The following is a 13659-nucleotide window of genomic DNA, read 5'->3' on the forward strand; positions in this document are numbered from 1 at the left end:
CCATCTTTTTCTTCTTCATTATATCTTCTTTTATTCGTATGGTCCTATACCATTCATCTGAATGCGATGAAACCTTCGTCAGTTATTGTGGTAACACCCGTAAAGGTTTCTGAATTAGTACAACCATCTTCTTATTCTTCTTCTATTCGTATGCGTCCCTATTCCATTCATCCAATTGCAATAAACTTTTCGTCAGTAATTGTGCCAACATCCGCGAAGGTTTCTGAATTAGTACAACCATCTTCTTCTTCTTCTATTCTATCTTCTTCTATTCGTATGCGTTCCTATACCTACCATTCATCCGATTGCAATGAAATTTTGATTAAGTGTTGTGCTCACGCCCGCAAAGGTTTCTGAATTGATACAACCACTTTCTTCTTCTTTTTCTTCTATTCGTATGCGTTCTTATACCATTCATCCGATTGCGATGAAATTTTGACCAGTTGTTGTGCGCACACCCGCGAAGATTTCTGAATTAGTACAACCATCTTCTTCTTCTTCTATTCGTATGCGTTCCTATATCATTAATCCGATTGCAATGAAACTTTGGTGAGTTGTCGTGCGCATGCCCACGAAGATTTCTGAATTAGAAAATCATCTTCTTCTTCTAATCGTATGCGTTCCTATACCATTCATCCGATTGCGATGAAACTTTTGTCAGTTGTTGTGCGCACACCTGCGAAGGTTTTTGAATTAGTATTATATAAAATACTAAGTTTGTTGTTTGTTTGTTCCATCCAATTTTGATTTTTTTTTTACTACATATTAATAACATTAATAAAGTTTTCATATTTTGGATTCGATTTTAATTTAGTGTTCTTTTGTTTGACCTTTACTCCTATTAGAATTATTTTCATATTGCCATATTGTATTACAGATATTTTAATATTAAAAAAATAATTACCTCTTATTATTTTTTAAATATCTAAGATAAATATAACCACGAAGCGACTCTGTGCGAAGCCGGTTACTTCAGCTAGTTTTCTATAAAAAGTATTCCGTTTGCAAAATACGTTGTCGTCAATTAAATTTACATTCATGTATTTTCGTTAAAAGCTCTGGTTTCTATTTATTTACCAACGTCATAAATTTAATTATTAAATCCGATTATATTATATCGATTTAGTTATTGCATTGCCACTATTTGCTAATGCAATCTTCATTTCAATGATACTCAACTTTCTTTATGACGTTAAGTTATTATTTTTATCGTAGTTATTTTCATTTACCATTTATAAGTTACTTCAAAAAATGAATTTATACTTCATTCTATTTTATTTATGAACGGACATGTTTTTCTACAGCTTAGCGGCCCTTAACTATACCTAATTCATATTTTATAGTAATTATATTTCCTTTTATTTATATATTTTGAATTTTTGATTACTAATTTTTCTTTCTTTACTAGACGATCAATCTTTACCTACTGGTCCTCATTGTGACGGAGAACTTTGTTATCTCTTATCGACATTCTGTACATATTCATAGTCAAATTACATAAGTTTTACAATGCATTTTACATTTCGTCACATAAATTTTTAATATATTTAATCAGTCATTCGCATTGCTTTATTGTATCCAAACCTCACAATCAGTCCTTCGAAAATAGTTCAAGAACGGGTGGAAATAAATAGGGCAAAGTGTCATTCTTTGCTTCGATCAGTCCCCCCAGGGTTCCGCCATACACGTAAAAACCCGGAGGTATCGAATGAATATCGTCCAAAAGGCATCAGCTCAGCAAAAAACAGTGTTTGTACTTTTTATAAGCGACCAATATTCTTGCAAGGTATCTTTTCTAACCTGTGAGCGCGAAGTTCATCCATCGTAGTTTCCTTCCATGCAACGTTTGAAGGATAATTAGCGCAGGCGTATTTATTTGTTTCAGAAGAAACATGTTCCCAAAAATCATTTTCAAAAAATATCTACACATTGAACCTCTTCCTGCAAATTGCCTGTAATATTCTCATGTATTTGTGAAGGATATGTACTTAGTACCCGATGGTGGAAAAATAGGGATCCATTTGAAGTCCTCGACAAGTGGAGTATATGCCGAACTTGTCGCTATATCTTCAAGGATCACATCAGGTATTTTGCCGGTGTCACTTTCACCATCAATGAATTCTTTATCGAATATATTCAAGTCATCATCATAGTTGAACTACTCATCTACTACTATTTAAATTAGTATTATCATTACCCGACAAGACGTGACAATCTCCAAAGAAAAAAGATGAACACAATTTTAAAAACACTTAACTAACAAAAAATTAACCGACATAAATGCGGATATAAAGTCAAGCAGTTTAAGATCAACAGAACAGCGACAGTACATAATATTTTTTTGTATTTCATTTCAAGCTCACAAAACTAAAGATGAACCATTCAAATTAGTAGAATTTTGAAACAAACCGATGGCTATCGTATTAATTTCGTTACTACTAATTACACAAAAATGCATTATCGTTAATATACCTATTCGATAACTTATATTACATATATATTACAATTCCGTGTCACAATCTCTTACACCTCTATGCACCATACTGCAATTAATTCTTCTTCTTGTTGTGCCATCCCCTAGTGGAGGTCGGCTACCATCAAGGCGATCTTAGCTTTGTCGTCTGCTACCGGAACAGTTCAGTGGAGCTCCACTCGTACTAATTACGGAGGTTCTTAAGCCACGAAATGCGGCGCCATACTCAGACCTAGGTTAAGGTCTCGATTGCTAAGGAGGCGTCTCATTTTGAGAAAGGCACTCCTTGCGATCTCAATTCTAGTTTCTATTTCCTGAGACTAGTCCCATTTCTCATTGACCCATGTACCTAAATATTTATAATGGGTCACACATTCGATTGGTTCACTGTTAAAGACAAAATTTGTGTTGGTATCGCTGTTTTTGATACTAGTAATAGTTTTGTTTTCTTGACGTTCATTTTTAAACCATAAGAATTACTGACCTCATTAACCCTTTCTACCGGTTTATGTTAACTCTTTAAGCTATTAGTAATCAGCACAGTATTATGGGCATATCGTATATTGTTAATATGTTTCCCATTAACCAAAATACCCACCGATTCACCTTGTAAGGCTTCCTTGAAGATAGCTTCTGAGTACATGTTAAATAGCAGAGGTGACAATGTAAAAAAGAGAGCAGCAAATACAATAATCAATGATTTATAAGTATTATGAATAAATCATTTATCGTAATTAAATATTTTCTTTAATGTAATGAAGGTATAAACAGTCAGTACTATTTGAAAACTAAAATTAAAAATACGAAATCTTATTAATCCGGCCATCAGTGAGAATGTTATTGTTTGGTCCAAACAAAAGAAACCCTTAAACTACTGCGACATATTACACAATACCTAGTATTATTCTTACAAGTGCATTTTTCGGAATCTGTATGTGCAAGCTGATAAATAGGGTTTTGAATATCCCGAATAAGCTATTGTTATCTGTGACTGAAATATAAACTATTATTATTTTAAGTGCTAACCTACTTATAATATCTCTTTTAATATCATCTCAATTCTTCGTGGTAAAACCTACCTACCATACAAGATCATTTTGTCCGAAAAAATTATTCTGAAAAACGTATAATTCAGTACCTATACGGAATCACTTTCAGTGTGTAGTGACCATAGTGCGCCCACATGTTAACAAAAAAACTTTGCACCGCTCACCCTAGTAGCAGCCCAAATATTTCAACGTAACGTAAGACATAACATACCGGAATGATATATTTACTCAACAATCCTTTTCAGGCGTATCGTAACTCGGTAGGTTAACAGACTTACACACTGTTGAAAATGTTGAAAGTTATATTACGAGGAATGTTTGTTGACCATTTGCCCAAACCATTGAATCTTTGTAGTGGATCAAACATTGGCAAGACGTGGCACATTTTAAAATGAAAAAAGAAGTTAGACATGTGATATAAATATAATCAAACAACTTGATTTTTTTGATTTAGTTTTAATATATTTTAGCAATTTGTGAAGAAATTTTACAGTTCAAAGTTTTTGTTACAAATTTTTGACTTATTTTTTTTTGCTGAATTATAAAGAATAGATCTTATTAAATCGAATGGCATCATTAACTCAAAATCTGAAAATTTTGAGTTGTTTACTTATATAATTAGGGTATTTTTTTAAATTTGAAAATGACCTCATTTACAGAATATCGATTACAGTTATGTAGAATTTTCCACTGCGGTTTTAACTTTGAAGTTGATTTTCTCAACATGGTCACCGGTGCACTTGTACTTGTTCAATCCTGACCACTTTTATACTTACATAATAAACTATTATTTCAGTTCATTACAAATATTAAAAAAAATGAAGATTGTCTGGAATTGCTCTCTGGATGGGGTCTTTCGATATATCCGTCAACTGTAGAGCTCAACGGCAGATTCTTGGCCCCCGAGTTAGGCAGCCTCAACACTGAATGGAATGAAGAGATAACTTCTAACCAAGTGACCAAGCCAATTAATTTGCACAATTGGGCTGTTTTGTATACACAGAAAGATGAAGACAATGCCAAGGTAAAGACTCTCTGATTTTAATTAAATTTCTAACTAATGTATTGAGTGAAGTTAAACAATAAAAACGCTCTCACAGGCAAGGATCATTTGATACCCATACTTTTCTTCAGATTTTAATACGCCTACTTCTGCCTGCACTTGCCAAACACTTATCCAATCAATACTATTCTGATACTGCATTGACCCATCAAGAATTGGCCTAAGCTGCATGCGCCATGTGTTTTGGAGCCAGCACAGTGAGTGGTAAGTGTTGCAGTAAGCATCGAGCGGAATCATGAGCTATCGATCTGACACTCATATCGTAGTGTCAAGAATGCCGCATTAACTAATTTTGTACACATTGCAGCAATCGTGAGGAGATATGGATAATATTTAGGAGTCATAATAAAAGATATTACACGATTTTAGGTATTTTTGAGAACAACAATGTCACATTTTGTCTCAAAATCTTTTACCACCCCATCAAAAATTACTCACTTGATTTTTGAAAATTATCAATGCTAGAGCTTAATGTTGAATAACCTCTTAAAGTAAATATTATTTTCCGTAATATTATATTATTGTAACATTTGCTTATTTCCATGACTTTTAATATAATGATGTAAATTGAATAATTTAGGGACGCTCCATATCCAGAGAATCCATAGACCGCATGCCAAAGTAATTAATATTAATTACCATTTCTTCTAAACAGAACATGGACATCCACAGAGTGTACGTAATATGTATAAGTTTCCACATCCTGAAGCGGGCCCCCAGGCTAGGATCTAGGGCGAGCCCACTTACCTATCGCTAAGGATAAAGACAGTGTGATGTTCTACAATAGCATTTTCCAAATGGTGTACGCGGTAAAATTAATGTGTTTTTTACCGTATTTTTTACGTATACATAACCGTTATTTGTAGTTTTTTTGTATATACTATAATACATCCATTTGCATTATGGAGTTGTCGAGTATCAATACACAATTAAAAATTGTATTGTACAACCACATAATTTTATTTTATATAACAGTATTGAAGAAAAATAGTGTCGCAGGCGACTTTTTTTACTTTTAGAGAGAATTTGTGATGTGTGTTTATTTCACTTATCCGGTCGACTCTCGGGCCCCCTGGCTAGAGCCCTATCAGCCCCCCCTTTGTGGGGGCCATGATGAGTACACTCCTTCACCGTAGGCTAACTGCCAGTGACACACTCCGCGAGCGGGGAAAAAATTCATGCATGCTTACCCTCATTATTTTCACGAGAAAAATAATGGTCGACAACTCTTGACAGCCCTTGTATAGCCCACATTTTACACCATCCCCCTGCCACATTATAGTACATACCAATTTGACCACCCGACTAGTGCAACACTCATGTTTGGAAGGCGACTGATGTTATTTACTTTTGTCTTACAGAAATTTGCTGAAAGTATGCAGCAATCCGGACCGCCCATGGGAATCCAAATAGCGCCACCGCAACTTGTCAAACTTGATAATTCTGGGACTGACACATTCGTGAACGGCCTTAACAATGTGATTACCCCAACATTGCAAGTGGTTGTGTGCATTTGTCCCACGAAAAGACATGACATATACTCGGCTATTAAAAATGTGTGTTGTGTGTCGAACCCAATACCCTCCCAAGTAATAATAATCATTTATTTTTAATTTAAATCTTTTTTTGAAATAATTTCTTTTTACAACACAATACACAAATATTACAACATACACAAATTTTATATGAAACCACATGTGATAAATAATAAAGTCAAAATTTAGAGTGTTTAGATGATTCTCCGTAAATTTACTGAAGAATGACACTGGTGAAGAGTGCCTACTATAATTAGTAATTTGAATTATTGTTAATTATTCATGCTAATTTTAACAGTTTCTATGTGTGCGTATGTTAAAACACCTGCAGAATAACATCCATAGATAATAGAACCCAACCTGCAGACCATAGATAATAGACGACACTTTTATCGAAAGTACACAGTGCCAAAGGTGGATTTTTGAAAATAATGACGGAAACACCCAAAGAACGAAAGAATAGGATTCAGATTGCTGAGCACAAAAAAACTGGTCTCTAGTCAATGGCTAGAAAAATAAAAGCTTTTATGCTTTCTGTACAAGATATTCATAATCATGTATCTAAAAAGAGTTTAATTTGTTAAAATTTCGTAAACTTTCAGGTGATTAATGGACGTACTTTAAAAATCAAAAAAGCAGCATTTGAAATCATTCAAAACATAATTTTACAAATTAACTGTAAGCTGGGTGGATCATTGTGGACTGATACAATGCCATTAAAAAATACTATGGTTGTGGGCCTCGACTGTTTTCATTCTCCTGTGAAGGGAGTACTTTCGGTAGTAGGTAAGTAAGACCCCGACTATCATTTTTTAGTAACACTGACATCGTAAATTTTGTATCAGTTACATATTATATTATGAACAGGAGCAAGTCGACCACATAAGTGGGTGGTTTAAACTGAAACCACAGGGAATGGAGGGGGTCTAGGACGATTCGGCACCGGGACAACTGGACACTACGCAATTGAATGAATTTCGAAAATAAATAGACGCTCGAGTATATACGCCGTAGCTACGGGATGCTGATTTGACCTGGAACGAAGCTGGTGAGCGATAGGGATTCTTGGAGGCGCCGCGTGGTGTACATATAATCCAACTAAACGGCAGATATGGCCAATGAAGAAGAACAAGATTTTGATCATTGAAATAGAATCAAACATGTACATTCAGTTGACAGTGATTTTACTTGTAAATGTGATAATCGCATGGATTTATATTTAGAATATGAGAAAACTTAGGTGAACCATTTAGAATACTTAGGTTAGGAGTATTTAGAATAGTTAAGTGGATCATCTCTTAATCTGATTAATATATTAAATTCTATACATTTTGAGGTCTTAATTATCGCAGGATTTGTTGCGTCAATGGACCAAGACCTCACCAGCTGGCACAACACAACATCCTTCCAAAAACAAGGGCAAGAGAGGATTGATGGAATGAAAACAGGATTTGAAATCTTGCTCCTACAATATCGCTCAGTAAATGGAGATTTTCCTAACAATATAATAGTTTACAGGTAAGATCCCCTGATTCATAGCTTTTCAGTTTTTTTTAAATTGTTTTCGCAAATGGAATATATTATTTTGTTGACGGTCTATAGAAACGGAGCAATATAAGTTACTAATTTAAAAATATTCTCTGTCCACATGTTACAGAAATGTTAAATATTAGCAAATTGAAGGGTTATTGCAAAACAATGTTATGTCACAGAAACATAGTTTGGGGATATGAGCAATTTAATGTTCTTGTTCGTTCACTATTGTAACAGGAAAAATTACTATCATTAAAATGTTCGATATATCTCACCTCTAATTATTCTGTTTGGAGCAGAAGGCACGGATGACTGACCGATATTAATTTTGACTGGCAAGACATATATTATTGTTATAACCATTTTTTTAGCAAAATTTGAATTTGTAAGAACTACCTACACATTTGACATAATTATTGAGACATCAGAGTTTTTAAAAAAAAAAAAGTGTCTTAAGGGGGGACATGCTCGTCGAAGGTCAAAATTGAGTTTTTATTGTATTTTCAAACCATGATCCTGGACACTCCTAAAACGTTGTAGATAATCTATTTATATAATTTTGAAGCCTTATTATCCTTTATAGTTATTTTAAACATTTGATGACTGCATAAAGTATTTTTGTTACATTAGGCTGCGCGCACACGGCAAAGCGACTGCGCGCAGACGGCAAAGCGAAGTTTCGGATTCATCCGCCAAACGTCGTTTGCGTTTTGTTTCCGGGCCGATTGCGATTCAAATGCGTCAATATCTCGACGATGCTGTCCAAGAGAAAACACAGATTTCAAGGGGATTCATAAACGCCTTTTTTTTGAAACTGCACCCTGCTGCGAGAGTATTTATCTTTCATTACAGTGGCGTACAAGGGTAAATAAATAAATATAAAAATATCAGTACCTACCTACATACATATTGTATTGTACCTACCAGTGGCGAAGGGTGGAGGTAGGCTGTTGAGATCCGCCATAAATATTGCACACTAAACTTTGTCAGTTATACATACTTGTTTTCATTGAAATAAGACTACATTTTACAGATGGTGATGGTAAGTTTTTAAAATTCAATTAAACCCAGCGAAAACCAAGCCATAATAGGTAACAGTCAAAAAATACTCGTATATCTATAAAATATCTAAAATTATGCAATTAAATCATACATAAAATTGGATATTTTATAGATAGAATAATATTTTTTATCTATTATAGTTTGGTTTAGGCATAGCTTGATGAATTAAAAAAATGAACCAACAATATGTATAATACGTACTTATTCTTAATCTAACGAAAACAAATAAGTAAGAATGAAAAAATGTGCATAATTTTGTCATATCGCCTAAAATATACCAATACTATTATGGTTTGGTAAGACAGGGTTTAATTGATTTTTAAAATCCAACCAATACCATTTGTAAATTATATTATTTCAATAAAAACATAAGTATACATTTCACTGAAAAAGGTTATTGTGCACTATTTATGGCGGATCTTAACAGCCTACTTCCACCCTTCGCCACTGGTACCTTTATTTATTTTCCCACTATTGCTTCTTTTGGAACTGGACTGTTTTATATCGAAAGCGTTTTGAAAATTACCTATTATTGAGCCTTTTATGTATCATCATCAACTTTGTCTGATTAATAATAATTAATAATAATAAGTACTTGATGGAGTTTGAATTTAAATTCTAATTTATTTAAGTTTTGTACTATTCCGCTTGGGTATTTTTGCGACCAGGCTTTTGCCTTTCAGCATCTTGCGCACTCGCCAATGGCAAATACACATTGACATCAAATTCTTGCTTATTAATAGGTACAATAAAAAAAGATTATAACTTAATACACGAAGAAAGGGTAAAAACCTTATTACCTACATACCTACTAAGTAAAGGATTACGTATAAAAACATAATATTTTGAATAATTTGATTATTTGCAGTGTTTCTAAAAAACCTGTTGTAAATACTATTAATACATTCGGTAGGTAAGCGTATTAAAATGTCATTTCTCGTAAACAATTCTCTTCCAAATCAAGCAATAATGGAAAAATTAAATTTACGTAAAATGGTAAAAAAGAAATACTTAATAATATGTAGGTGTTGTTTACATGTTATATTTTTTTATAATTTATTTATCTTAGTTCGCCACTGGACTCTTGAGACAAAAAAAAGGTTTTTTTTTATTCTTCGGATAGTGCAATAAATAAATTCTTTAGGGGTCACAAGGGGCCGAACACAATAAGGCACATATTGTACGACATAATTTATTACTTTAGTCCGAAAAATTTGAAAAAATCCTCCTTCTTTCTTAATTAGTGTCATCAAGAAGTTCACAGTGGCGTTTATGCAATGGGGAAAAACAAATATAATTTAATTAAAATATTTTATAGATTTTTTGTATATAATTTGTTAGAACAATGTAATATATTATTATACCTATTGTATCTTTTATCAAATAAACATTTAAAACATATTATAAATAAACATTTGAAATATCTCCCCTTAAAATCTGTTCATATTTCCAATAGAATACTATTGCTTAGAATTCAATAGCTACATTTTAATATTATTAAAAAGATAGCTATTTTAATGAGACTATATCAGGTAATTTTGTGTTAGTGTAACTACTAAAATTTCAATCTATTTTTTATGAGGTGTTTTGAATTGATAACTGCCAACTTTTTTTAAATATGTAATTTAATATGGTACTGTAGCGGCTGAATAGATAAATTATCTAAATTTTATTGTCAGTAATCGCAACTAATATATTATAAAAAAAAAACAATAATTAATATAAATATACATATACCTATATAAGTACACAGGCACATACCTATCAATAATAGTAGGTAGGTATTCATTATTCTCACTTCAATATATTATTATTAGTACCCGTTTCCATTTTATTGTATCTATAGAAGATAAAAGTGTCAACTAATAAAAAAATTAATTAAATAAGTACATACTACAAAATAAATAATAATGGTTATGGCGAGCCTTTCTTCTGGTGATATACTTCTTCTCATAGCTGTGCTGTGTCACAACTTTTTATTTTATTTTGTAAAACTGCTTACCTACCGAATGTATTAATAGTATTTACAACATGTTTTTAGAAACACTGCAAATATTCAAATTATTCAAAATATTATGTTTTTATACCTACTTAATCCTTTACTTAGTAGGTATCTAGGTAATAAGGTTTTTACCCTTTCTTCGTGTATTAACTTATAATTGTATTAATAAATAATATAGTACAAAACTTAAATCAATTAGAATTTAAATTCAAACTCCATCAAGTACCCTCGGTCGATAGTATTGATCAGACAAAGTTGATGATGATACATAAAAGGCTCAATAATAGGTAATTTTCAAAACGCTTTCGATATAAAACAGTCCAGTTCCAAAAGAAGCAATAGTGGGAAAATAAATAAAGGTACCAGTGGCGAAGGGTGGAAGTAGGCTGTTAAGATCCGCCATAAATAGTGCACAATAACCTTTTTCAGTGAAATGTATACTTATGTTTTTATTGAAATAATATAATTTACAAATGGTATTGGTTGGATTTTAAAAATCAATTAAACCCTGTCTTACCAAACCATAATAGTATTGGTATATTTTAGGCGATATGACAAAATTATGCACATTTTTTCATTCTTACTTATTTGTTTTCGTTACATTAAGAATAAGTACGTATTATACATATTGTTGGTTCATTTTTTTAATTCATCAAGCTATGCCTAAGCCAAACTATAATAGATAAAAAATATTATTCTATCTATAAAATATCCAATTTTATGTATGATTTAATTGCATAATTTTAGATATTTTATAGATATACGAGTATTTTTTGACTGTTACCTATTATGGCTTGGTTTTCGCTGGGTTTAATTGAATTTTAAAAACTTACCATCACCATCTGTAAAATGTAGTCTTATTTCAATGAAAACAAGTATGTATAACTGACAAAGTTTAGTGTGCAATATTTATGGCGGATCTCAACAGCCTACCTCCACCCTTCGCCACTGGTAGGTACAATACAATATGTATGTAGGTAGGTACTGATATTTTTATATTTATTTATTTACCCTTGTACGCCACTGTAATGAAAGATAAATACTCTCGCAGCAGGGTGCAGTTTCAAAAAAAAGGCGTTTATGAATCCCCTTGAAATCTGTGTTTTCTCTTGGACAGCATCGTCGAGATATTGACGCATTTGAATCGCAATCGGCCCGGAAACAAAACGCAAACGACGTTTGGCGGATGAATCCGAAACTTCGCTTTGCCGTCTGCGCGCAGCCTTAAATAGTATTCTTTTAAACCTCTCGCTCTAATGTTTTAGAATATAGTCATATTTCGGTACATAACTGTGCAGTGGTGTTAAGATTTTTTACAATTATTAATTTTTAAACGCATTTATAAAACCATTAGCATAATTTATTACGAGATAATTTTTGTAAAATATTCACGATAAAAAATTATATTGATAATCTCTGTGATCCCAAATTTGACAAGAATTAGGCATTTTATTATTCAAAAAATCGGCAAGATTAACACATTTGAAGATGATTCTAAAGATATTTATTATAAGCTATGTCTTTGACCATTCAAGTGTGATAAACATCTTATGAATAATGATTGCTTTATAATAATTATTGACCTAAGAATAAGGTAGTGTTTTTTTGAAATACGCCATTTCTTTTGTCATCCCCCAGTGGTTAAGCTACAACATACGGCCGTAGCCATAAATTGACAATCTATAATTAAAGTAGGGAGTAAAATGATATTAACGCGCGTGTTTGAACATGTACCGTTTAAAAAAAAAATAAAAAAAATTCGGTTAGGTACATGTTCAAACACGCGCGTTAACATAATTTTACTCCCTACTTTAATTATAGTTTGTCAATTTATGGCTACGGCCGTATGTTTTAGCTTAACTACTAGGGAATGACAAAAGAAATGGCGTATTTCAAATAAACATTACCTTATTCTTAGGTCAATATTTATTATAAAGCAATCATTATTCATAAGATGTTTATCACACTTGAATGGTCAAAGACATAGCTTATAATAAGTATCTTTAGAATCATCTTCAAATGTGTTAATCTTGCCGATTTTTTGAATAATAAAATGCCTAATTCTTGTCAAATTTGGGATCACAGAGATTATCAATATAATTTTTTATCGTGAATATTTTACAAAAATTATCTCATAAAAAATTATGCTAATGGTTTTATAAATGCGTTTAAAAATTAATAAATGTAAAAAATCTTAACACCACTGCACAGTTATGTGCCGAAATATGACTATATTCTAAAACATTAGAGCGAGAGGTTTAAAAGAATACTATTTAATGTAACAAAAATACTTTATGCAGTCATCAAATGTTTAAAATAACTATAAAGGATAATAAGGCTTCAAAATTATATAAATAGATTATCTACAACGTTTAAGGAGTGTCCAGGATCATGGTTTGAAAATACAATAAAAACTCAATTTTGACCTTCGACGAGCATGTCCCCCCTTAAGTAAAACGTGAGTGTATGCCCTGGGAATTGGTTGTATTCAAAATCAACAAATTCATAATTATGTGGCATATCATTGTCTTGCGATAACCCCTTCAATTGAAAGAATAGTTTATCTTAAAACATTAAAAATTGTAAAACAGATTGCTGACATCAAAAAAATAATATTTCCTCTAAGCCTATTTACACTAGTCCAGGGGTACCCAACCCAAATCGTTTGATGGGCCAAAAAAAATATTTACTGAGCTTGGGTTAGGTAAGCCACACATAAAAAATAAAACAAAGAACTTATTCAAAATATTTTATTACAGACCTACAAACTTATCTGAAGAATGGGGTGGGGGAGCCACTGTCGAAAACTACCCAATCAAGACTCGTAACTGGGCAAAATATGACATTTTCAAAATGGCGTCCTATGGTAGTTCATAATTCCATTTTTGGCCATTCTTTAGATAAGTTTGTAGGTCTGTACGTTTGTAACACTTGTGTTTAGT

At 32.2% G+C, this 13659-nt stretch overlaps 1 protein-coding gene across 1 annotated transcript in view; it reads left to right on the forward strand.

The window, feature by feature from the left end:
* Nucleotides 1-13659, forward strand: part of LOC147079406 (piwi-like protein Ago3) — a 32590-nt gene that overhangs the window by 14588 nt on the left and 4343 nt on the right. The window contains exons 9-11 of the mRNA XM_085960455.1: nucleotides 5947-6174; nucleotides 6723-6906; nucleotides 7473-7638. Coding sequence (XP_085816581.1) covers nucleotides 5947-6174; nucleotides 6723-6906; nucleotides 7473-7638 — 578 coding nt within the window. The remainder of the gene's footprint in view (nucleotides 1-5946; nucleotides 6175-6722; nucleotides 6907-7472; nucleotides 7639-13659) is intronic.

This window comes from Rhyacophila brunnea, unplaced genomic scaffold (assembly GCF_057557595.1).
Source record: "Rhyacophila brunnea isolate RB1 unplaced genomic scaffold, BYU_Rbru_1.0 scaffold_1, whole genome shotgun sequence".
In the NCBI taxonomy this organism is placed as follows: domain Eukaryota; kingdom Metazoa; phylum Arthropoda; class Insecta; order Trichoptera; family Rhyacophilidae; genus Rhyacophila; species Rhyacophila brunnea.